This window comes from Clinocottus analis, unplaced genomic scaffold, assembly GCF_023055335.1.
Source record: "Clinocottus analis isolate CAN_PGR_092001 unplaced genomic scaffold, fCliAna1.0.p SCAF_21, whole genome shotgun sequence".
NCBI lineage: Eukaryota > Metazoa > Chordata > Actinopteri > Perciformes > Cottidae > Clinocottus > Clinocottus analis.
Window position 1 is genome coordinate 10587171 of NW_027175943.1, and position 25892 is coordinate 10613062.

General features: G+C 43.9%; 1 protein-coding gene across 1 annotated transcript in view; it reads right to left on the bottom strand.

Moving 5' to 3' along the window:
• Positions 1 to 25892, bottom strand: part of focad (focadhesin) — a 43436-nt gene that overhangs the window by 15097 nt on the left and 2447 nt on the right. Inside the window, exons 2-23 of the mRNA XM_068587521.1 lie at positions 25204 to 25275; positions 24582 to 24656; positions 23378 to 23532; positions 21920 to 22018; positions 17187 to 17288; positions 16748 to 16967; positions 14857 to 15066; positions 14688 to 14775; positions 12889 to 13082; positions 10041 to 10301; positions 6998 to 7102; positions 6671 to 6772; positions 6459 to 6586; positions 6211 to 6337; positions 5995 to 6129; positions 4987 to 5037; positions 4421 to 4504; positions 3423 to 3564; positions 3080 to 3268; positions 2456 to 2577; positions 2263 to 2355; positions 921 to 1009 (exon numbers count right to left, since the gene is read on the bottom strand). Of these exons, the coding sequence (XP_068443622.1) occupies positions 921 to 1009; positions 2263 to 2355; positions 2456 to 2577; positions 3080 to 3268; positions 3423 to 3564; positions 4421 to 4504; positions 4987 to 5037; positions 5995 to 6129; positions 6211 to 6337; positions 6459 to 6586; positions 6671 to 6772; positions 6998 to 7102; positions 10041 to 10301; positions 12889 to 13082; positions 14688 to 14775; positions 14857 to 15066; positions 16748 to 16967; positions 17187 to 17288; positions 21920 to 22018; positions 23378 to 23532; positions 24582 to 24656; positions 25204 to 25260 (2828 nt within the window). The 5' untranslated portion in view covers positions 25261 to 25275. The remainder of the gene's footprint in view (positions 1 to 920; positions 1010 to 2262; positions 2356 to 2455; positions 2578 to 3079; positions 3269 to 3422; positions 3565 to 4420; positions 4505 to 4986; positions 5038 to 5994; positions 6130 to 6210; positions 6338 to 6458; positions 6587 to 6670; positions 6773 to 6997; positions 7103 to 10040; positions 10302 to 12888; positions 13083 to 14687; positions 14776 to 14856; positions 15067 to 16747; positions 16968 to 17186; positions 17289 to 21919; positions 22019 to 23377; positions 23533 to 24581; positions 24657 to 25203; positions 25276 to 25892) is intronic.

The following is a 25892-nucleotide window of genomic DNA, read 5'->3' on the forward strand; positions in this document are numbered from 1 at the left end:
AATGCATAACAATAACAATACAGAACAACAAATTGTCCAATTGAGCCAAATAGGGAACTAAATAACCGTGGTGAAACAATCTATTTTGATGAATTCCAAGCAGATTATTTCCTGTGAATATTGTACAATAGAGGACTTTTCATGATGTTTGTATACATTTAAAAGCAATTCTCTATTTGTATTAGTGTTATTATATCTCTTTTAACAATCACACATATCTAATAGGATTCTTTTTTGACAAACTCTGTGTTTTCTTTTCCCTGAAGCGTGGCCAATGCTTCATTAGCTCTTTGGTTGTTTTAATACTTTTCTAACGCAGGACAAGGCTGTTTTGCAGATAATATAGACATTATAGAGAATATGTGAAGCCTCTGTGATGCTTTGGTGACCTCTAGTGGGGGTCTGAGCCCCCAAATTGGGAACCAGTGAGTTTAGAACATTGTACTTGATACCTTCCACTTAATGGCTGCATCAACTAGTCTACTTTACTTTTCTTCTTAGTTGATTAAGTTTGAGGTTAGTGTCTATATGTATTTTATTCATTGTGGCCCAGTGGTTCCAGAGCATGCCACATAATTGTCATGTCCCAGGTTTGATTTCCGCCCCGGGACCTGAGTAGCGTGATGTTTCAAATGAAGTCAAAAGTAACATGAATGAAATGAAAAATCTTTCAGAAAACTGAAAAGCTACTAAATGTAGTTGCTAGCAAAAAATAAGAGCAGGTTGAAATAAAAACATAGAAAGTTGCAGCTTGACAAACAAACATATGTTTTTTCCTTTTTTAAATTTTCATTCTTTCTTGTTTTTAACGTCAATGTCCTGAAATTGAGTTTAGAAAGAAAAGTATTATTAATGCGATAATAAAGCTAAAGCCCCTTTAATAAGTAAATGGTAGGAGCATGTGTGCGTGTGTCTCGCACCACAGCCAGGCACAGTGCTGCTTGTACTGGAGCTCCTGTGGCTCCTCTTTGCCTTGTTTCTGCTGCATCTCCAAATCAGCACGGCGACCCTGAAGCCAGACACAAAACACAGCCATGTTTCATTTGACTATGGAATATTAAAACTTCACAGTTATAAATATACAGACATAAGAATATAACAAATATTGAGAAATATCAGTCAAGGTATGTACAGCGCTTCCCTTGTCCCTAATAGGACACATGGAGAGCAAACGGGTGAATGTCCGGCTCGGGTTGATGCTACTTTCTCACATGCTACCATTTGAGAGACCAAAATCCACATTTAATAAATTAACATCCAAAAGACTAAGCCAACTAAAGAATGTGGTATACATATGATTTGAAGTAAATAACCTACTCTACAAGATTACAAATTAATAATATTGATAATAATAATATTATACCTTAATTTACTATTTAATTTATTATCTCTTCATGTCATGACAGAGTTTGATCTCAGACTTAGGACAACTTTAATTTTAGAGTTTTTAACCTTGTTTTTTCAGATGTGGCCAAACTCTTATTCCTTATTAATTTGTTTCCCAGGACTTTATGGTTTATGTGGTATTTGTCTAATTTATGTACAATAAATCTGGCGTCCTGATGGGAATCGTCTTTTCCCTGGTTATTTTAGATTTTCCTGGTCCACCCTTGTGAAATCTGTCAAAGGCTAGCCTCAAAACCAGGGCAAGACGTAACTTCTTCCTGGTCAAAACCCAACAATCAGATGGAGAGATTCTGGATTCCGGCCAGAGTCGCCATGTCTGACTAGTATAAGCGAAAAATAGCAAAATGCACTTTGTGAAAATAATCCTAAACGTAGTCCATTTACTGGCTTTACGTTACGGTCTTCTTGCTATATGACCATTAGTCATCATGTGACCACCCTTCCATAGGTGGGTCACGTGAGAATAAACCTACGCCATGAGGTGTCATTGACAGCTGTTAAGTAAACCTTGAGTCAAGACTATTTTGACAAACTCTTATTTTCTGGGTGATGATGATTGTTAGTTTACCTTCCCAGGTTACATGTTTACAGCATATAGACACAAATGAAAAGTATATTAATAAATCAAGATTAAATCAAATGCAAACTGTAAAGATATTTAAGTGTTGAGAGTCAAAGACTTTTATACATACCCATGCTAACTTCTGGTGGATTCAGTTCAGTACACAGGTCTTAAAAATCTATTTGGTCTACATAACAGTCTCTGGAGAAAGTTTCCTCTCTAGAACCACACTCAGTACTCATCATTTCTTCAAGAAACATGTCGTCGATTCGTCAGCTGCCAAAAGTACAAACCTGTAGGACGCCGTGGAAAACTCGGCTCATGAAACCTCTCCAGGCCTGAGGCAGCAGGAGGGCGCGGTGCCACTCGGACGGCTGAATGTTCACCTGCACATCACAAACAACAAGAGATTTTTTTGGGGTTGGTTTGAAATAGTTCAAACCAAAAAGCAGCGTGAGAGGTAGAGAGGAACTGGTTAAGACCTACTTCATGAATGAGGGCTGCCAAGGTCTGTTGGTAGCTCCGGCTGCGACTGACAAGGAAACGATTGATCCGTCTGCCGTCACGGTCCGTCTGCACAGGCAGCTCGTAACAGAGCAGCAGTCCAGCTACAGACACACGCACACACACGACTATGTTTACAGAAGTGTATAATCACCTGAGACTAAGCATCATTCAGTATTCCTTAGTTTAGAATGAGTCCTTCATATATGGAGCAGGTCCTCTTCACAGAGTCCAAAGTAATGAACCGCCATGTTTCTACAGTAGCCCACAGTGGACAAACCAAGCACTGGCTTTTGCGTGACCTGAAGAAGTTACCTGAAGGCCACCCTGGCTTGTAAAACTACGGTAACATGAGCCGCTCCCAGTGTCTGATCTCCGTTGTTCCTCCAGCAGTGTTATTATGGTATGGATGGCCTCTGAGCAAGGCAAAAGGCGTGACCATGGTTTTACATTCGGCGACTTGTCCGTTAAATTGTAATCGGTTCATCCTTGAGTCCAGGTGAATGTTTGTGCCAGATATAATGAAGCGTTCCTGAGATATTAAATCCATGAGGCATAAAAATGTCACATTAAAGCTTCACACAATTGGAGGATGAATTTGCTCACCTGCTAGTCCAGGTTTCAGCCCGGGCTGCTTGTTTTTCTCATAGGTTTTCAGCATAAAGGATGGAATCCCAGCCATCGTTTTGCCCTGGTCTGATCGCAGGTTGCCCCCCCTCAGGGCAGAAAAGTACACCCCCCGTGGCATCTGACTCATCTCCTGCTTCACCAAAGTGGTCAGGAAGAGCTCAAAGGCTAAGAAGAAACAACGAGAGTCTGTAAAGAGGTTTGTCCTCCAACATGATCCATCACTGGCTTTCCAACACAAACACTGGCCATTGTGTTGGTCTGGCCCAGTAGGAAGCGGCATTGCGCCACCATGAAGCCTGCTGTAAGTACTGTGATGTACCTGGTAGAACAGGCAAGGGGGTGAGCACCATCAGCTTCACATAAGATGGACCTGGGATGGAGAGATCCTTCTCTTCTTCTTCCTCCTCCTCCTGCACTGGATCATCTTCCTCATGTTCAGGGGCCTTTGGAGCTGGTCTGGCCTGCAGAGCAGCAACAACAGAGGCCGCAGAACCAACAAGTGGAGTCAACAGAAGAAGTGTAATACAAGCTTCGAAGAGCTATTGGAAGAAAACTGATCAGTAATCTATTGAATCTGTCTAATTTTACAGTTCATTTCAATTTTATTTTAGGTGCATTCACAAGCGATGTAGAAATGATGTAATACTTTATAGGATATTGGTGGACCAAAGTGGGTCTACCCTTGCCAAGGTAAATGTAGACAACTGAAGCAATACATATTTCAGTGTGTGATGGATTACTCTAGAGTCCTCCTCTTCTCGCGGAGCCTGGAGGTTTCCCGCCGGTTGGCCATATCTCCACGCACAGCTTCGAACTCTTCGCTGTGTTTCTTCAGCCGTATACTAGAGCCAATTATTATAACCGACTACTCGAGTGAGCCAAATACACTGCGAAATGTTTCCTCCAATGTAACACCCTCTACTCTCAAATCTTAAGATTTCTTTCTTTTTTTTTTGCAAGAAAGGAAATTAGGAAGTTCTATTTTTAATAGTCTAACCAGAGGCAAATCCAAGCTGAAACGGTCGGTGGTTCTTCCTCACTTCCAACTGCATCATCGTCACATTAAATGATGGCACTGGAAGCAAGAAGTTCACCAGATTTTGCAGCACTGAGGAATGTATTGCTTCAATTGACTACATTCACCATCCACACTGATTGGACGCCTGGATAAAAAGGTGGCTGATTTTCTCCTTAAGTTTCCATTATCATACCATACGAAATCATTTGCATTACATACTTGGAAAGAAAATCCATGAATAGAAGGTTGTGTGTGGTGAAAAACTACTCAAAGTGGAATGTAACATTATAGACTCTTACTGCCTCAGGAAGAAGATTTATTGTGTGAACCACTTCAGGAAAATCTGCCAAAGCCCTGTAGCCACAGCTGGCCACCTCTGGATCCTGTTACAGCAAACACACACACACACACACACACACACATACACAGTATTTTACCTCAGTACATACATAGATGACGGAACATTTGACATATAAGCCGACTGCAGGAGAAGTAGACAATGTTCTACACAGATGACTATCAGACATTACAGGGCTCTGTAAAGCTTAATAATGATCATTCTTGAGGGAACGTAACCACAAGAGAGACCCATTTCACATTAGACATAGTTGATCCATTGTTATTGTAAAAATACATATAAGAGCAGCTTTCAGAATGTATTCAGTGTTTCGTTAGTTCAGCAACAGCCTTCCCTAACTATTAACATTTCATTTCAGTCAATTTGGTTTAATTCTCATTTTGTAAGTTCCATGAGAGAAACGATTTGATGAACAAGCAATAATTTATAAATCAGTATGACAGGAACCGTAAATGATGACACACCCACACCCAAACACACACACACACACCTCTTGAGTACACACACCTTGCTCACAGCATAATTCCAGAGGAAGCTGACCACCTCATCCATCAGTTTCTGGAAAAACAGAGCATTTGTAAAGCAACAGTAACTTTGTAATGTTTAAAACTCCATCTGCAAATTGTTCACAATACGCTCACTGGTGATGTCCGAGCACCCAACAGTGATAAAAAACATGTTTCAGCTCTACTCTTCAAAGATACAGGACAGCAATTTGGGAAATGTTTTTTTCTATCTGAGAATGAGAAGTCAATATCAGTCTCATGTCTGTGATACACAGCTAGTGCAGGGTTAGCCTAGCTTAGCATGAAGACTGGAACCAGGTGGACACTGCTAGCTATGTCCAAAGCACCAACTGTCTAAAGCAGATTAACATGTTGTGTCTTGTTAGTTAAAGCCATTCACAAACAGAAAGACAAAACAATGGTTTGTGGAAGTTGCGTACAGGAATTCTTCAGCCTCGTACTTTTGTCTCGAGTCTCTATTTCAAGAGGAGGTTGTCCGGTGGTGGGTACAGCTGCTGCTCCCAGCTCACTAAGACATAGTCACAGGAAACCAGAACGGTTTGCACTTTTGTTGGAGTACATATTAAACTAATCAGGTATTTTTAACTTTGTACAGAGCCAGGCTAACTGTTTCACCCTGCTGTCAGTCTATATTCTAAGCTAGGCTAACCACCAGGGTCATTTGGTACATCAGTCTTACTTTTTCAAGTTGTAAACTTATAGAATAGACACATAAACTTGCGGAATCAATCAAAAAGTAGGCACATCAAGATAGTTGGTTATGTTTATGTCCACATAATTCTGTATATGTTATTATCTATTTAAAGACATATTGTGGTCACTATTTCTCTTGTCTTTTTTTGATGCCACCATTGGGGGAGCTACAAGTAGAAATGTTCTACACTTGGTAGCTGTATTTTGGGAACAGCACGATTGGAAACGACGCAAAATAGTAAAACTTTAGCTCGAGTGCATCAAACAGAGGTTTTCACGCAGTACCGATCAGTACCTTGTATTCATCTGACTTGACAGTGAGCTGCGGAACCAAGGCCAGAAGTTCCGCTATTACTTTGATCATCAGTGGACGCGAGTCACAGCTCAGCTCAGGTCCCAGACTTCTCCATGTTGAGACAATGTCCACCACCTGCAAGACAAGATTATGCAAGTCAGGGCCTAGGTTTACTGTATGTGTATGTGTGTGTGTGTGTCTCTGTGTGTGTGTGACCTCTGCTCGGCACAGCTCCCGTAGTCCTTGCAGGGCAAGAGCAGCAGGGGTTGCCATGTCTGGTCTGGTGCACTGGTTCAGAGTTAGTGTGATGACAGCCAACATGTCACTTCCGTGCTGGTAAGGCCTGATACACAATCATGAAATGTCAAATTCAATTTAAATGACCAAAGTAAAAGCATCATACTTTGTATTAAATCAATCAGACTCTAATGGCATCCCTCAAAGAAAACGTCACTGTCCCTGACCTCTCTATGCAGATGTCCCTGAGGCATGCGGCCCTGGCCAGGATCTGCTCCCACTGGGCGTCCCTCCCCACCAACACCCTGCTGTCCTGCTGGCTCAGCAGACGCTGCAGCTCTGGGTAGACTCGATCCTGACAAGGAGGAACAAAGTCAGCTGTGAGGAGGAGGCGGACAAGAACACAACGCGGAAAAATGGGATGACCGTCATCACGGACCTGTTTCCTCCAAAGAGCGGTCATGAGGCGCATTGCCACTGCTCTCAGCTTGGGGGCGCTGGCCAGCATGTGGAGAGTCTGAAGCACCATGGGGACACAGAGCTGGAACATTGAAGCACATGGCATGTGTTATTGGTTAAACTCAACTGAAATAAGTGGTCTGCATATTCTTACCGACCTGCTCATGAGGCCTCTGCACGAACACATTCAGAACACGAATCACGCTTTCCCAAAAACAACCCACAAAGGTGGTGATTTGAAACAAAGTGTGACCTGTAGTGGTTTGTATTCCATTTCAGAACAAAACATTGCAGTGGTGCATAGTACCTTGTGAGTTCCAAGGTTTGGCAGGCAGTTCAGCACATCGTGAGCCAAAACCGGATTCTTCTCCTTCCCCAGTTTATACAATAGAACCAGAATGAGGGAGGGGACCTGGAGACACACACCATCTGTTTTTATCAAGTGACTTTGGGGAGGAAATTAGTCCTGACTTTTTTTAAATGTCTCTCGATTGACACATTTCAACACTCTTAGGAGTAAGGGTTGAGGATCTTCCAAGAACCTTTTAGCTTCCAAGGAACCCTTTTTTGGAATAAAGAGTGTTTTAATGGTTGTTGAAAACATGGGTGTTTAAAGATCAGCCCAACCCATATTTCCAAAATCTTTGATTGTGAACAATGACAGTTGTGGGTTGCGCTGGACCACATCAACCCCGGTCCTTTAATAGCCTTGTCGGTGGGTTCTAGATGAAACCCTTGTGTTTTTATAAGCACCCTAAGAAGATAAGGATTGCATAGAATCCCCAGGGAGGGTTCTGTGTGAAACAATTACTCTATAGAAGCCTTTCTGTAGAATTCTGGGTAGAACTCTTAAAGTTGGGTTCTAGGTAAAACCTTTTGTGAAGTTTCTAGGTGAAAACCTTACAAAAAGTTCTGCAGGAACTAAAAAAGATCATCGCATTTCCTTTTCACAATCCCACCAGAGTTAAGCTGATGCAAAGTGTCTTGAAACTTGCATTCTCTCTAATGACAGGCTGTGAATCCTCTGGTTGTATAGAAGTCTATAAGAAAATGACTCTACTCTCTTGATTTATTCCCTCAGTTAACATTGTAAACATGAGTTTTCTCAATCTCTAGTTTCAAGTCTTCTTCAATACAGCGTTATGTTCATTTAGTAAATTATGATTTATTTAGAGTCAAATAGACCATAAAAGGGGATGCTTTAGGGCGCCCTGTGATTGACAGGTCTATGTGCCCAGAGCGAACCTTGTGAAAAGTAGAAGCAAGGCTTAAGAGTGTAGGACAAAGCATAAGTAAGCATTTTAGGAAATCCCTCCTGTCTGTGCTGATATTTAGGAGTCCTGACCTGTTAGGAGTCACTCAGAGATAGGAGCCTAGAATGGCTGATGTTGCAAATGATTGATGACAATAAGCTTTATAAAGAATAGTATTTGAGACTGAAAATGTATGGGCTGCAGAGAGAAGCAGGTGACGTCTCTGCAGAAACCAGTTGTCCTCTCCACGGTCATGGACGTCTGAGTCCCAGCTCATTTCTATTCAATGGACACAAGTCAGACAGAGAATGAAGGACAGTGCAGGGTTAACGGTCTATCACTCCCTTTAGTGCGGAGGTCAAACAGGAACTAGTCACGGTCCTTGGACGCATGTCGTCAACAGCTCTGCAGTGTAACAGCCTTTAATTAACATAAAGCACTTACTGCTGCCCTGCACCTTGGCTGTAGCATAGCAACCATTTCACCTGCTTGAGAGGATGTTGGAAGGGGGGCAAATGTTTTTTTTTCCTTCAAGTTGAATCCCTGAAAGAGTCTAAACCACAAACTTCAATAGATGAATCAATATAAAGTAATACTGAGTAAATCTGTTTTTACTCAATCGGCACAATGATTCGTTTGGTTCTTGCCTCATCTTGAAACAAAGACAGACTGAACAGACAGACGCGAGGTGATGTGATACTGCAAGGAGGGAGGAAGTCCAATGCATTCTAATATGCCAATAACGTTCCACTAGCGCATAAAACGGCCGGCGCTACTGTCACTCTGGGAGCAATTAGAGCATCAGGGGAATACTGGGAGGCCTCTAACGAGTGCCAGTAATGAGGAGCCTATAACACAGTGTGGTATTTCACATCATCTTCTGGAGCTAGTGACTCCATTTACAGTCCCAGAGGGTTGGGGTGGGGGGATCTGTCACTTTAAACCGCTCTCTTCATGCGACTGCAGAGAATCCAGCAGCCCAAAAACCTTTTCTGAACATTTACGCTATTGCTTTCCCATTTTTACCACCTATTAGGAAAATTAAGTTGTAAAGACGACCGTCTGGTTTCATTGAATTGCTGATCACATTTGGGATGTGGTTGGTGATTATAATAGGTCTCTATAATTAGGTGCAGAGAGAACCAGAGCTTTATTGGAAACAGGCCTTGATTTCTAGTTTCACCTGTTCTCCAGTCAGTGCAAACTTATTATGTCCATGTTTACCTGTTGTCTTGATAAATTCAGCATAATGCAGATAAACAGCACTAACTTCATCAGTACAGCAACAGAGTCGTGTCTTACTCCGCGCTCTCCTGTTTCTCTTTATTTTCCACTCTCTCGTTGATAACAAGACTTCCTGCACATCCATTTCAAAATAAAGCTCTTCGAGTGGCTCATTGGGAATATTCCGTCCCTTTAATAAGCTTTCAATGTGAAACATCTGCAGGTTGCGTTATTAACTGTCTTGTTCCAGATCAAAACACACTTGCAGGTGTTTATTTTATTACTATGTATATTTGGGTCTCTAGATTTTTCCTAAAATCACCACAAATTTGTTAATACGTCATTTGTAATTTTTTTGGGGGGCGGGGGAATTATAATACGAAAAATTATTATCTTAATGCAAGTAATATTCATGGTGATATCTATTAATTTAAAAATTTGATCTTTAAAAACATTTAAGTTTGACATTTATACATACATATAAAATCATGAGGATTTGTTTTTTTTACTTTTTGTTAACTGTATTTTCTGATTTATGGAGCAATAAAAAGAGATATTCAATACTCCCCTCGTAAAACTCTTTCACTCTAATATGGTTAAAAAATGAAACAATAATTTTAGACCTTTGAATGTTCAGATTTCTGTTATGGTGACGTATGCAAATTCGCACATAATTGATAAGATAATAAAAAGAAATTGCATATTTAAACGTACATTTTGATAAATCTTGCAATACAAAAAAGGATTGTCTTAATGTAAGTAATTAACTGGGGAAGTGTCTGTCTTCACTCTTTGATGCCACTTGAAGAAGGCAGAGCGAGCTTTACTTTTGCTTTTAGGTGAAATGTGAAGAACAAACTGAACTTGGACTACCTGGCAGGGGTCGGCTGTGGCGATGGCTTGGCTCGCTGTTAAGGCCAGCTGGCATACGTCTTCCCGACCCGTGATGATGAGGTGGGACACAATGAGGGCCAGGGAGCAGAGCCGGCTCTGGCTGGACGACAGCGCCTCGCTGACCGACAGCAGCCAGTCAGCTGCTGCCGCCGGGTCGCCTGACACTTTACGCAGCGTCGACAGAGCCACACTGAGCTCGCTGTACCAGGAAGTGAGAGGAAGAGCCAACGGTGGCTCTGGCTGAGTAGAAGAAAAGAGGTGAAGAAATGTTTATCTGTTACATGCGCAAATCTATCATAAAAAACCCATGAATATACTAATTAACAACTGAAAAAGAAGAATACAATATTCCTCACTAACCTATTGTGTGTTAGACTAAAAGATAATTGCATGTAATCTTTTTCACTCAACAAAACGCTATACAGGTCTTTAGGTCACAGTCAAAAGTGTCCTTCAAATTTAACGGTTATTAAAATTGGTATTATTGAAAGGGAGTAAAAATGATCTTTGGGGATCATCAGAAGTGTTCCCATCAGCTGTCAGCACACTGATTGGTCAGCTGTCAAGGTCAGAAAAGAGCCTGGGCTTCTTCCATCTCACGCTGCTTTTAATTTCTTTACTTTTCACGCAATCGAATGAGTGCAACACGATGAGTCTGTAAATGTATTCATGGGCGCTGAGTTACAGTTAAATGTAGGGTGGACAACAGTGACAGCCAGGCAATGGGGGGTACGGAACCTGAAAGTGCCATTTCCTAAAAACGCTGAATTACAACCGCATTAGATGTCCAGTCAACAGTCATTTTCATCCTGGTCGGTGTTTACATGCCGCCGCAGAGCAACGTGCAGGATGCACAGCGGACACTCGCCGAGCAGATACGGTGTGTGGAGCGGACCTACCCGGACACCCTAGTTATTGTCCTGGGGGACTTTAACAAAGGAAACATCACACACGAACAATTAATAAAATGCCCGACTCGAGAGAGGAGCATTCTGAACCACTGCTGCTACACCATCAGCAGGGCTTATCATGCAGTCCCTCGTGCTGCATTGGGAAACTCTGACCACGCCATGGTCCACCTGATTCCCTCATACAGGCAGAAACTAAAACTCTGCAAACCTGTGGTGAGGAAATTCAAGAAGTGGACCAATGAGGCTATGGAGGATCTCCGGGCGTGCTTGGACTGCACTGACTGGGACGTTTTCAGGACTGCTACTTACAGTCTAGATGAGTACACAGAGGCTGTAACGTCATACATCAGCTTCTGTGAGGACAGCTGTGTTTCATCCAGCTCCAGGGTGTCTTTTAACAACGACAAACCCTGGTTCACAGCAGAGCTCAGAACGCTACGCCTGCAAAAGGACCAGGCCTTTAGGAGTGGGGACAAGGACTTGTTCACAGAGTCAAAATACAGGTTTAGCAAGGCGGTGAGAGATGCTAAACAACTGTACTCTGAGAAGCTGCAACATCAGCTCTCAGCAAGTGACTCTGCTTCTGTCTGGAGAGGTCTCAGGCAGATCACCAACTACAAGCCCAAAACCCCCGACTCCATGAACGACCTCCGCCTGGCAGACGAGCTGAACGACTTCTACTGCCGCTTTGAAAGTCAATGGAGCAGTCCTGATGCCATCCTCCACAGGCCCATCGTCCAGCCACAAACCCCCAGCCCACCCTCCTCCAGCCCATCAGGGATTCACACCTCTGTACCGCAGGTGCTACTTTTACATTTGTGGACTATAGGAAGAGCGCAGCCCCACCCGCCCCTCTCACACTGCATAACTCCCCCGTTGACGCTGTGGAGTCCTTCCGCTTCCTGGGCTCCATCATCACCCAGGACCTCAAGTGGGAGCTGAACATCAGCTCCATCACTAAGAAGGCCCAGCAGAGGATGTTCTTCCTGCGGTAGCTGAAGAAATTCAACCTGTCAAAGACAATGATGGTGCACTTCTACACCGCCATCATTGAGTCCATCCTCTGCTCCTCCATCACCGTCTGGCACGCTGCAGCCACTGCCAAGGACAAGGCAAGGCTGCAGCGCATCATCCGCTGTGCCGAGAGGGTGATTGGCTGCAATCTGCCGTCCCTCCAGGACTTGTTTGCTTCCAGGACCTTGAAGCGGGCAGGGAAGATTGCGGCCGACCCCTCTCACCCTGGACACAAACTCTTTGAATCCCTTCCCTCTGGCAGGAGGCTGAGGTCCATCAGGACCAAGACCTCCCGCCACACAAAGAGTTTTTAGCCAGCAGCAGACGGGCTCATCAACAGAGCCCGGGTCACACACTGACTGACTCTGTCTCCCCCAGGACCTTCTCTTCTCTCCCCTGCACATCCCTCAACACATTCAAAGTCACTCGCCACTTTACCCATCACCTGTCACTTTCTACAACCATAACCTCATTCCGTGCACTTTACTTTACCTTTACTCTTATTATTGTTATTATTATTGATCGCTACCTTTATTTCTCATTTTTTAATTGCATTGCAAATTATTTACTGCATATTTACTGAACCTTACTTATTTACTTACTTATTACTTGTTTATCCAAATTTTATTTTATACTTTCTCTTGTGTAGTTAAATGTTCTCTGTTGTTGCTGCTGTTGTCTGTTGTTGTTGTTGATTTTGTGTTGTGATGCACCTTCCGCCAGGACACATTCCTCGTTTGTACTTACTCACGTGGCAATAAAAAGTTTCTGATTCTGATTCTGAGATGTAACTACCTCAAATGTTTAAAAAGAGCTTACTTTCAGTGTGGTCGCTCATTTTGTATCACAGGCTGCTTATCAGAGCCGGATCAGTCAACGATGTGACAAGACTTCAGTGTTACCTGTCTGGGTTGGTCCTTCTCTCTGCTGATACGGCGGAGCAGCCTGTGGGCCAGGTCCTGGTTCAGGGTGTGCGTCCGCCGGTCGGCCAGCGGCTCGGTGAGGTCCGAGCAGGACAGCAGCTGCAGCACCGGAAGAACCAGAACTGGACTCAACCAGGGCGACAGCTTTGGCTCCTCCGGGACTAACTTCAGAGCTGTGTCACCGAGAGATGGAGACGAGAACAAATCACCATGAAGGTTAAGAATCCATACGAGCACACAAGGTTGTAAAGTAGGAGAGATGGAATTAAGAACAGAGCAGCAGCGGAGGACTTGAACATGCCATCTTGGGAAATTATGTGGCAAGGAAAGATTATGGTAGCTTTAACTATAAATCACAATGCATGAATAAATGACACTTTATTTGCCACAGTTCATCTATTTAAATGTAAATGATATTTTGTAGGTGATCCTTCATAACATGTATGACATGTATTCTGGCACTAATTTTAAAAGGAAAATAGAGACAATGTTCTGAAACAGAAAATCTAAGTACAAATGCAATTCTTGAAGTTAAAAGAGATCCATGTAATTATTCATAGTCATGTAGTTGGAGGTGAATTTAAAATAAATAGATATAATTCATTATATCAAAACTTTATTCTTCACGTTTTAAATGTGTGCATGTTCAGATGGCTGCACGGTGGTGTAGGCTGTACGGTGGTGTAGTGGCCAGCACTGACGCCTCACAGAAAGAGGGTCTGGGGTTCGGATCCCAGTCTGGGCGGGTTTTGGATACTGGTCTGGCAGGTCCTTCTGTGTGGAGTTTGCATGTTCTCCCCGTGGCAGCGTGGGTTCTCTCCGGGTTCTCCGGCTTCCTCCCAAAGACATGCAGGTTAGGTCAATTGGACTCTAAATTGCCTGTAGGTGTGAATGTGAGCGTGAATGTCTATATGTCTGCCCTGTGATGGACTGGCGACTTGTCCAGAGTGTACCCTGCCTTCGCCCCTTGAAAGCTGGGATCGGCTCCAGCGCCCCGCAACCCTAATGAGGATAAGCGGTTCAGATAATGGATGGATGGATGTTCAGATGACATGCTGTGCATGTACTAAAAAGCTAGAAATCAAGAGGAACACATCAAAATTGAGCTCAATTTCCCTGAGAAACTACAATTGGAGTACAGATCAGTTCCACGTTTGCGCTCCCCTATTTACGGAGGGTTACAATTAATCGAGAAATATCATTTAATTTTTAGCCTATTCTAATAAAACTATCACTTTTTTTCTAAAAATCTAATTGAATGTGTTTAACAGAACAGTAGTCCTCATACATTGTCATACTGCAGAGAAGCAGCTGTCTGTGATGAATCCCAGTCAACCAGTTTAGACATTAAAGGAATAGATTGAATGTTTAGAAGTGGGTTAATATGCAGTACATATTATTCTAGTACATCTAATCGGTGTTTTAAACTTAGTAGATGGCAGTCGGCATGCTGGTCTGCTGCTGCCTCCATCGGTTAGTTAGTTAGCGTCCTTATGGGACTCTGGTGTTAGAAAAGGTTTTGTTCACCAGTCACACAACGACACCAACTGACGGATGGAGTCAGACCCTCTGTTCTTCCAGAGGGTCTGGTGGCTTCAAAGAGAGAAAAAGATTGAGTAACGGCTTCAGCTCTTCCGTCAGAAAGGACGTCTGACGGCAAGGGAAAGAGGTGAACATATTCTAAATACAGCGTATGATTTACTGAAGGTAGTAATACATTATGAAAAAGGACCTGTTAAAACTGCCCTTTGACCAGATGTATTAAAGACGCTTTTTACCCAGACTGAGCAGGCTGGTCTGCTGAGCTGCAGGGACTTCTAACAGGAGCATGGCCACGCCCATCAGCAGCTCGTCCAATGGCAGCGCCTGCATGGATAAACAGTGACGGTTAGACAAGCTACTGATGATGAACTTGTCCAGAGTACAAGGCTGTGTTGCTCTGGTCACCTCCTGGCCGACAGGGAGCAGCCGCTGTAACACGCAGAGGAGAGGGCGGCAGTCTCCATTTAACTCCAAGCATCGCTGGCAGGCGCAGAGCAGCTGCAGAAGCAGCCCGACTCTCTCGGCCCTCCAGCGCTCCTCGGGGGCCAGGACGAGACCCTGAAGCAGAGCGTCGGCAAAACCACACAGCTCTAGCACAGCCTCCGCGCTGTCCACCTGTCAGCAAAGAGAGGAGGAAGTGGTGCTTTAAGATTAGTTTCTCTAAAACGACAAAAAAAAAAAACAGAATCTAAATTGCTCAAATCTCACACATAGAAATGATTACTGAAATGATCATTGTTTGATGGTATATTAATGTTCATAATCTAGACAACCTTTAAGTGATAACAGACTTTTTATGATTATCATTTTTAGCAGTTGAACCCAATGAGTTGTAAATACTTTTAATATACTTTACTTCATTATTTGTATTTGTTTGCATCTACTTTACTTTTTGTTCAACTGACTGATCCAACAACACTGCAAAAAGAAGAAAATTAAAAAAGTCTATAGGGATATTTGACTTGAATTTTTTTTTTTAAAGTGTGACTATGTGTCTCTGACCAGCTAATACAGTGTAGCATTAAGCCTAGTTCATGCTTCTGCGTCAGGTCAACAGCGTCGCCACGCCGTCGCCACGCCGTCGCCACGCCATCGCCACGCCATCGCTACGCCGTTGACGCAGACCCCTACGCCGTAGCCTAAAGGCTGATTTACACTCGGGTTTTACGCAGAGACGCAAGCACGCAAGACACGCATGGCCGACCTTGCGTGGGCAAATCGGCCATTTTGCGTGCTTGCGTGCGTCATCCCAAATTTCTGACTATCCGTCAAAGCCACGTGAGCCGTACGCAGCCCGGAAGGCTGTGATTGGTCCGCTAACCACATCCTTTCTGACGCTCTCATTTCCGGTTTCATAGCATAATACCGCTGTTTTTAAAAGCCGTAGCAGAAACATAAAACAATGGATCTTGTTGAAGAACGTTTGCCTGAAGAGCTCCACTAATATGAGCATTTATAAAACCCGTCTGACGGAGTATAAGGACACGCAGATGGAGGTGAATTCCTGGAGGGAGATATCGGTGAACGTCGGTGTGCAGGTCGACTCTTAAACGGTCGTTGCACCACTTGCTGTTCTGGAGTATGAAAAACGCAGGGGAACTAAAAAACAAAACGAGTCTGTCAATCCGACTGCGTGGCCAGCCGGAGTTGGAGTTGCAGAAGTATAATTCAGCCTTAACGTGCACTTCCCAAAAATCCTAACTACGCGTCGACGTGGACCGCAAGCGCTGTGATTGGTCCACTCAGAACGTAATTTCCGGCAGTTGCTTTTTTTTTTAGTGGTCGTACAGACCAATTCCGCAAATGTCTTCTCTGTCGCCTGCGCTTCAACATTTGCAATATAAGCATTTGCTCTTCAATATTGATGAGCTCCGACTCTATAACCCCTGAAACCACACAGCCACACACCCCTGGCGGCATGGCAGTGAATTGCAGAGCAAAGCGGTCCCTCGACGCAGAACTTCGAATGCTTAACGACGGCGTCACGTCGACGGCATAGGTATGGCAACGACTTGACGCAGAACCATAAACTCGGCTTTAGCACAAGTACATAATGTTTTTATTGCAACTGAACTGACAAGGATGTTAGTGATATCTATCTAAAGCTAGCTAACATTAGCCTCCCAACGCTACTGGTCATACCTGACCCACAAGGCTTTTAAGTGTGTTTAACTGCTTATACGTTCCAACTTTTCATTCGCTGTTCCTTCTTTTAGAAGTCACATGGTCACCCTTTAAATTAAATTCCATATGACACTAACCTTTGATGCTTTATCACCTAAAATCAGTGAGTCACCTGCATGTGTGGCACCAGCTGACAAAGGCAGCGCAGCAGGCTGTCACAGACTGGGGAGGTGTGTTCCTGGTCCTGGAGGACGGATCCAGCCCCTGGGTGTACGGGCACCAGCACCCTGAGGAGTCTATGCCGCAGGAGGGTGTGCTGGGGTTGCCTCTGAGGCTCACAGTACAAGTACTGCAGAAAGGGGGCCAGCATGGTGACGTAGGCCGGTTCATTTCTGCAGACAGACAAGGTCCACACCAGGTGTGAAGCGGAAACATCCAATGTCAGGCTTGAACGGAAAGCTGTGTGTCCGTGTTGTCATCATCAAAATAACAGCTGACAGTGCTGAGATGACTTATTGGTATAGGGTGCATGCCACAGATGGCTTTATAATTCATGGCGCGAGGGGGGGGATTGGATGGTTGGTTCAAGGCCTCTGTGTCACCATGCTAACCTGTCAGCAGCCTGCCCGATGAAGTCATCAATCTCCAGCAGCAGAGTGGGCCAACAGTCCACGCGGTTCTCCAGCGCAGTGATGAATGGGTGAGGGCTGCTTCTGCAAGACAACACCGGCAGAGTTCACAACGCAGATGTGACACAGATGTTACGTGCTAAAGGTACTCATGATTACTATTCTATGATTTAGTTTAACAATCACTTATTTTTGTCCGTAAAGCCATGGTTTCAATTCATTGAACACCAACCAGCGGGGAAATTCAATGTTCTGCTGCATTGATGTGGAGTTGTGCCCCAGGTCTTCTGTGTGTTTCAAGTACGTCAAACAACAGCTGGAGACGACTTCATCTCAAAGACCGGATTTCTTTACCAGCTACTCCAAATCAAACACTGAAGGTCCAGGTTCCAAACTATTATATTTAGCAACTGACAGATATGACAGAGTTTATTTGGAGAATGTGACCCCCGAAATTGGTCAAGCAGACGTCTCACAAAAAAAGGCTAAAAGGAACCGTGTAATTCTCAAAATATAGACTGAAATCCACCTTTTGCACTTAGCTGCAAAGTTTATAGGAATGTTTGCGACCTTGAGACAGATACCAATTGATGTGCAATTCATGGTGCTGTCAGGGTCCACGATTCATTCTGTGAAGCCGCTGGTCGGCAGCCTCTGATACAGTGTGGAAACAAAGCAGGAGCTTCTTCTCCTGACAACTGAACTTTGGCCGAACACTAAAACCGGTTGCGGAGAGAACTTCAACCATGAAGGTTTTGCATATTTCTTTCTGCTCATGACAGAGTGAAAGAATGATAGTTTGCAACTCGAGAGCCTGGCTGTCATTAAGGAGAGCAGCAGTACAGATCCATATTAAATATGCCTGGATCGCCTCCATCTCTCATATTCTAATTATATCTTCTGCTTGCGATTTGTCATAAAATAGCAGTTTAAAGCCTCATGGTTCTCGGTACCGAGTTCCCCCATCCTCCACCTGTCCTGTCCTGTGAGTGCAAACACACTGTCTCCATCACTCTTCGCTTTGCAAAGCCATTAAGTCCAGACAAAACACCGGGGTCAAATCCAAGGTGAAGCCCACAGACAGGCCGGAGGTCAACTCAACAGCACCTTCCATCCATCACATAGCTAAGTGGAGGAAGGAAGTTCAGTGACTGAGCATGTCTGTGCATGTGGCAGACTGGAGCGAGGCCCTGCCCCTCCTCCACATGCTCTGATAATCTGTGTGACCATCTCTGCTGCCCTTCTCGAGTTCCCTGAGTCTGTCTCCTCGACACTCTCCCATCCATCAGCCTCCACAGTACTCCCTGCTTTCCAACATCCGCAAAAGGGGAGAGGCAGGAAGTCAAGGCAGAGACCGTCCTCCTTTTAGTGCAACTCCAAGTTCACCGGTAATTCAGAGTGCTAGCAGACAAACGGGCAGGAATGGGCAGGGATGAGCTGGAATGCTTCGCTTCCTTGGGAACGTCTCCCGGATCCACCAACCTTTGAGGGGAAGTTTGGGTTAGCCTCATCTACCACCTGAAAGCATCACGGCAGGCAAACGTCATGAAAACTTTACCTTTCAGAAATCCCTTTCCTTTTGAAGCTGTCTTGAAGAGATAATATATGACAGCTTTCACACAAGTTAAAAATAAACCCACTTCTCGTAACTTAACAGTTTGGTGTCTGGCAGCAGTCCAAACATGCACAGACTGTAATTAATAAGCTCAACTAAGGCCAGAAGCTCTAGTTCCTTTAGAGAAATACTACTTGTCATGAAGAAAAGCATGCTGATGTTTCATCTAGTATACATCTGGTATCAGTACTAAGACACATGTATCATAGCAGCACCTAGTGAAACACTTGAACACACTCTTGACTACAAACAACCGTTCAACTGTGTTGCCAGAATTACCGGATCGAACATGATCTTTTTTTCACTTTAATCACTTTATTCAATGAAACAAGATAAGAGAGACAAGAAAACAAGACCAGAATAAGAACATAGGGTGACACGACAAGACTAACATCACAGGGTGTCAAAAAAAAGGTAAATGTTGTGGTGTGGAGAGAAAGCGGCAGGCGGTCTCTTGTGTAGGACTCTTGTGTGTGACATGAATACCCTGGTAAGCTAAGAAGAATCAGCCATAAGCCAGAAACGAAAAATCCAAACTGAATGTAGACTAAAACAATACAGAACTTTACCAGTACTGTAGTTCTTATTTGTGAGAAAGGCTCAAAACATCACTCTGTATTTAAACTGAGTCGGCATTAGTGGACTAGTGTTGTGTGGAGACGGGCCTGTAGGGGACATGGCTTGGGGGACAGAAGATGTCTGATTCAAGTCCAGCATTGACCATGATTACAAATGTGTGGACTAGCAGTTGCTACTGATGTGCCCTTGAGCGAGGCACTGAACCCCTGACCACTTTGAACAACTGACGTGTGGCTGCTCCATCACTCTGCGAGTACTTCCTTGGTAATGAAGTGCGAGAATGTAATGTTCCAGAGAGGGATTTATAAAGTACTTCTAAGGTTGAGACAAGATCAAAAAATGAATCGGACACCATGATGCTGAAACATCGTGACATTTCAAGTAGAGGAAGCAGAAACAGATATTATAACCTCAAAGTGTATCTTGAGGTACTAGAATCTTTTTTTTTATTTTCAGTGCCAAATACAAAACCTTTTTTCAATATTTCACTTTTTTTTTTCAATCTATAGTTTCCACTCAGGTCTGTTGCATAGACTGTTACTGTCATGCGGCAACTGATGTCTCAATTCCGAGTGATCATAATTAGAAGCGATCCGTCTTTCAGAAACATTGTTGTTGTCCACCATAGAGCACTGACTAATGGGTTTATCATTTAGAACACATCCTTCTCAGGGGTTCCTCAAGACTAAAGAAGAAGACAGCTGATTTACCGTTTTGTGACAGTAACTATTACATATCGATATCGGCCTCAAACATCTGAAAACTAACTAAGCTACTGTGAAGATCTCGGATGAGTCGACTTTCTGTCTGTGACCTTTTGCTAACTCATTGCTAACTCATTTTGCATCACCACCCCTCCAATGTGAGTTTTACATAGACTCATACTACTGATTACCTGAGCAGGCAGGAAGCTTGTGGGGACATCTAGGACAGATTACACTACAGCCAGACATCCCATGAGGAACAGGGTGATGTGGTGGACAAGAGCCCTCCCTGATCCTGCTGGGGGCCGAAGTGGCTCAGAGTCCCCGTGGCAGATTGCACAGGGCAGCGGCGAGCAGACGGTCAACAATGGATGCCAGTGTGCATCCTCCATTAATCCTGCAGCACTTACAGTTACCCAGCGGTGCCAGGCCCGACGACCAATAGAGGGCCAGACCGCCGGGCCAACGGCGCCACCCTGCTGCCCTCAGCACATTCATCTTCCCACCGGGGAGGTGCCGGCCGCCAGACAGACGCAGACAGCAAAGACAGCGACGAAGACAGAATGAGACAGAAGAAAACAATGGGAAGGCGGAGAGGAGAGAAGGGATAGCGATGGAGAGAGAGAGGTTATGAGGGAGCAAGGTACATGGAGAGCGGGAAAAAGGAAGGGAAACATGAAGGAAAAAGAAAAAAACAACAAAGCGCCACAGTCTTTTCTATCCTCGCTGTAACTGATTAAGGAGGCCCCAGGGTCCTGGCAGAGGTGCAGGTCTAAGACTGGAGGAAGAGAAGGAGGAGGAAGATGAGGAGGAGGAGGAGGAGGAGGAGGAGTAACTTCCCTATACAGCGCGACACTATATCTGCCTGGGGACATTTAACCGGTTTGACTGACCTGGACAACAGAGGACTGGTCTTCTGAATAGGAACCGTATCGTCAGCATTATTAAATCAAGACCTAATAAAAATCTAATAAAAAATCTAATAAAAAACTTCCACGTAAGTTTGACCTGCATCTCCACTGAGATTTTGTAAAATTATGAAAATGTTTAAGACACACAAGCAGCGAGACAATCAGGCAGCAGTTCATCCAAACGATCTAATCCACCGAAAATGTGGATGATAACCACTCATTGAGGACGTTTTGGCAGTATTAATAAGAATTAATAAGAACACAATCGGCGATGGGTCTGGTGACGATAACTCTCTGGGACAATATTTCTTGTTACTGGGGTTTCAGTGGAGCCAGAGCCAAGACTTCCTCAAGGTCCGATTAGAAACCTGAGTTGAGACAATGGAGTTGAGAGGTGACATCTCCAACCGACTTGTTTCACAAATGACCAGTCTGCACGGTCACTGGGTTCCCAGCTAACATTTCCACCAATGAGTTCCACCTGTTCTCCACATGGACCGTTTACCTGCATTTAGCCAAAGGCTGCTCAAACGTGATTGGTCAATACTGCTTGGACTACAAACCCTTTTTCGATTCCAAAATCTTAATAAACCGGATGATAACATGAATGACGGCTCAATTCTATGATCTCTTCTGTCTTGATGTGACCAGATAACATCAATAGGAGGCAGATAGAAGCAGCGTGATTTGCTATTCATTTGAACACACAGTTGAACCTACAATCCTAGAATCCATATGAAATAGGACCGATGAGTCCTCAAAGACTGACTTCAGCACCACCAACTGTAAAAATAACCCTAATAGTATGATAGATTATACACGACAGTCACATGGAAGGACAAAGACATAGATATACATGTTTTAACACTATGCATGCTGTGTATAGTGTGTGTGAGGAAGACGGACCTGATAGAGTAAGGGCAGGTGAAGAGTGCGTCTCCGTTTCTCCGGTCTGCCTGCATCTGTAGCAGCCGTCCGATGACCTTCATCAGGCCCTGGACATTTCTGTTCACAGATCACAATCAGGACACAGAAAATAACCAAGAAGGACTCACCACACAAGGAAGGAGCAAAAACAGAAAAATAAGCTTCTCTGCTTTCTGAGAGTTAAGAAGATCAATATAAACTGATGGTGTGTGTTCAGCTATTACGCATTTGCCTGATTATTGAAGCCTCATCCCTGGATTCCATAATTGAGAGAATGTCAATGCCAATGTTATGTATGTGAAAAAGGTGTGGTTCATTCAGCCTGGTTGAGGCAAATAAAGCAGCATTAGCCCTGTTAGTTCAACTCAGTCACCGTCATGTTGGAGGCAGTCCCTAAATCTGAGATTTTTTTCTTTTCCCTATGAAGCTCATTTGACTTTTCAAAACATCACACTGTGGTGCTCTGTGGTCATGTATATATAGCATTGTAGGTACATTAGGACCTCAGACTCAACATGGCGCCATTTGTTTTATACACCCTCAGAAAAGCCAAATACATGGTTTGAGCTATTTAGGGGATGAAATTGTTAGGAGCAAACTATAACAAAATGATATGTTTATTGAACATAAACTATAAGAACAACAAATACATTATAAAAACAAATAATAACAATTACATTAAATGAATAATATCTATCAAGCCGAGGCAGTCATGTCTTTCACTCATTAGAGGAGAAGGTAGCAAAGCTCGCAGGGTTAGATTAAATATTATACAGAGTGTTTCTTCTGTAAAGCCTGTAATCATTTTGTCTTTGTCAAAGAGAAACATTTTGATAAAAATATATATTTTGTCTAGGTTTTTGGTACAGAATGAACACTATTGCTTGTTCCTGTCCAACATTTTGGGATTTTCAAGGCTTGAGTAGACAAAGAGGTACACCTCAACCACTGCATATTTACAAACCACACGGAGAGAAGACACACACACAAACGTAAAAATTATATACCGTATATTGAATATATATATACATACTTAAGTGACTGAGGATAATAGCTAAACCTTGAATTTGGTTGCACTTTTCAGTAAATGTCTCATCCGTAAATGATACAGAACCATGGATTGTGAATTATGAGGAGCATCAGCATCTGGCTAGTTTTCTACTGAAGGGAACATTCTAATTTAACAAAACTATTGGATGTCTGCTTAGGAAATACAAGTAACACCTAGAGAGATCAAGTCTCATCTGAGGTGATGACTCAGAACTTAGTATTAAGCTTGGTAAGTATAATCCTATTACTATTGACAGAATTGTCACGGGTAGGTACAAGAATGGTAGAGAAAATAAAATAGGTCAAATGAAAGCCTATGCTGTGTTAGATTAAGTAATACTCTACTTTAACATCTGTGATTGAACGCCGTCCCAGTGTTTGGTGTACCTGGCCGAGGGCAAGAGGTTGAGGACACTGTTTAGGACGTAGTGCAGGTCTGTGTGGCCCTGGTCCACCAGCAGCACGAGGGCATCGCAGCAGGCCGAACGCACCAGAGTGCAGTCACTGCAGCACTGCTGCCACAGGGCCTCCAGCGCCGGGCCCTAGCACACAGTGACAACACACACAAATCAAGATCTGGATCCAGATTCGGCTTCAGAGGTCTCATGAAATAGGACTTACACACTGTTAAACAATGATAAAGAAGGTGCTGAATGTACAGTCCAAATGTCATTTTTAAACCATATTCAGATTTGGGTGCACTCAGTAGAGTTCAGCTCCCCACTAGGAGTGTTTGATTCGATGAATACAACCAATGCTGGAACGAAAAACAGAGGGACAGCAGTGTGTGGACTGCTAGTTTTTTTAGCTGTTAGCCGGACACACCATTCAAAGGTATAACAGTGTGCAATCGGGTTTCTCCCACTGTGTCTCTGGTCTCAGAGTTTGCCGTTGGGGATTGGCGATGCACTCAGCAGGGTCATCACGGACCGAGCGGCCCCTTTGGGCCCAGAAGCCAGTTAGCAGTTGTGAGTGAGCCAGCAGGCAGGCAGCGGCAGTAAAAACAGGCAATAAAGGGTGTTTTAAGAAAATGAGAGTCCCCGCAACCACGGGAAGTCCTCCAACCACAACTGGTCAAAACGTCTCACGCAGTTTGCTGCAGGGATTGGCCACAGACAACTAGGCCAGCTGATGCATTGCACAGTTGCGGAGCTGTGCCCTGTTCAGGTGGATCAGAAGCGCAGATCAGATGACGCAAAACACACAATTTTGTGTCGGCCTCTACATTTCTTCTGTACACTACTACAACAGCCTCTCCCAATTTAGAGTGGAATACGTTGCACATATTGCTATGTTTTAATATTATGTTTCAATGTTGTTCACAATAGTTGAATAAATAATGAACAGATAAATAGAAGTATTGGGTGATACTGCTTCCAGCGGCAATGGATCTGTGATTGGAGCCTTCTTAATAGGCATAAACTCCAACCAGTGAAACCATCTGATGTTTCCGACACATCCCCACGTCTCCAATCAAATAGCCACCTTTCTTTCAACGACTGCTCGCTGGTCCGCACTTTCTAATTAACCCTCCTTAGTTAAATCACACCCAAACACATTCAGCAGTAACAAAACCATTTCAGTGACTCACCTGAGTGGAGGACTGTGTGATATTCCCATTTACTCCTATCTCTTTGAGCACCGCAGCAACAAGAAGTCTCACCGTCTGAAAGACAAACAGCAGGCCTTCTGGTACATGTTTGATTTCAGGAAGGATCCGTCTTTTTGAGAGAGATCGTTCTATTGGTTTTCTTTAAATCTCTCTGTTCAGTATCAAACAATCCCCTTCTGTTGGTCTGAAAGGTGAGCAGCCCGTTGCCCATGTTCCTTCCCATTGGTCGGAATGGCTGGCCTAGTTCACTCATTGGCTGACATGACAAGAACATCGGTGCGACGAATTTTCATTAGAATGAGCGTTGAGCATCCTGGTAAATGTAGTTGTTTGTGAGATGGGAGGATGGAAATGCAAATAAATGAAGTGAATACGAAGATACCAGACAGTAGGAAAATGGAATATATCATGGAGTTATAATTCCTGACTTTTTTAAATTCTGGAATAGATTTAAAGATACTATTTTTTTGTTGAAAGGAACACCTATCTGCCATGCCGGCAGGTGAGCTGAACTCCTCATCTGCCACAGCAAATGTCCACCCGCACATGGCAACTGCTACTTTTATTCGGTGCCGTCCATCGTGATGAGTCAGTGGCTTACCTGGGCTTGTACGACGGGGCTGTGGAAGTCAAAGCGTATCTTCAAGTTCTCTGTCATATCTGCTGGTCAAGCCTGAGAGCAGAAGGAAACTCCATTAGAGTAAATGAGAATGCCAAAGAAACTGAGAAATATCACATATCGATGGTGCTGAAGTCGGCCTTTGAAACAGAACCGAAGGGCTGCGGCCCCCTGTTGCTTCAGAGAAAGAGTGCAGAGGACGATTCCAGGGTGAAGCACTGCTTGGAGCTATTCAGGGGCCCGGTCCCTTTGAAAGCTGATCCGGAACCATGTGTTATTAAATCATTGAACCGCAGCCAGCACATCATTTTGCATTCAATTATTCACAAGTCATCAGTTTACCGCTCTGCTCTCGAACCCGCGAGTGGCCCATCTCGGGTTGTGTCATGGCGCCTTGCGATACACCGTACAGGTTTTGACTGCCAGCTATCAGAGGCACGCAGACCACAACTGCTCTCTAGCACCAAGCAGGTTCACTTTTATAGGTCAATATTTTAGATATCAGCTTATGAATTAGGGCTGGCTATGGAAATATATGTTTGTGGTTCCGCTGGGTATCAAAAACTATTATTGGCTCTGAATGGTCCGATTGTAATTTGGTTCATCATGGATTCACTTCTGATTTTAGAAAGACGGCTAGTTCTGAAAACTACCACTTAACTTTTAATGCT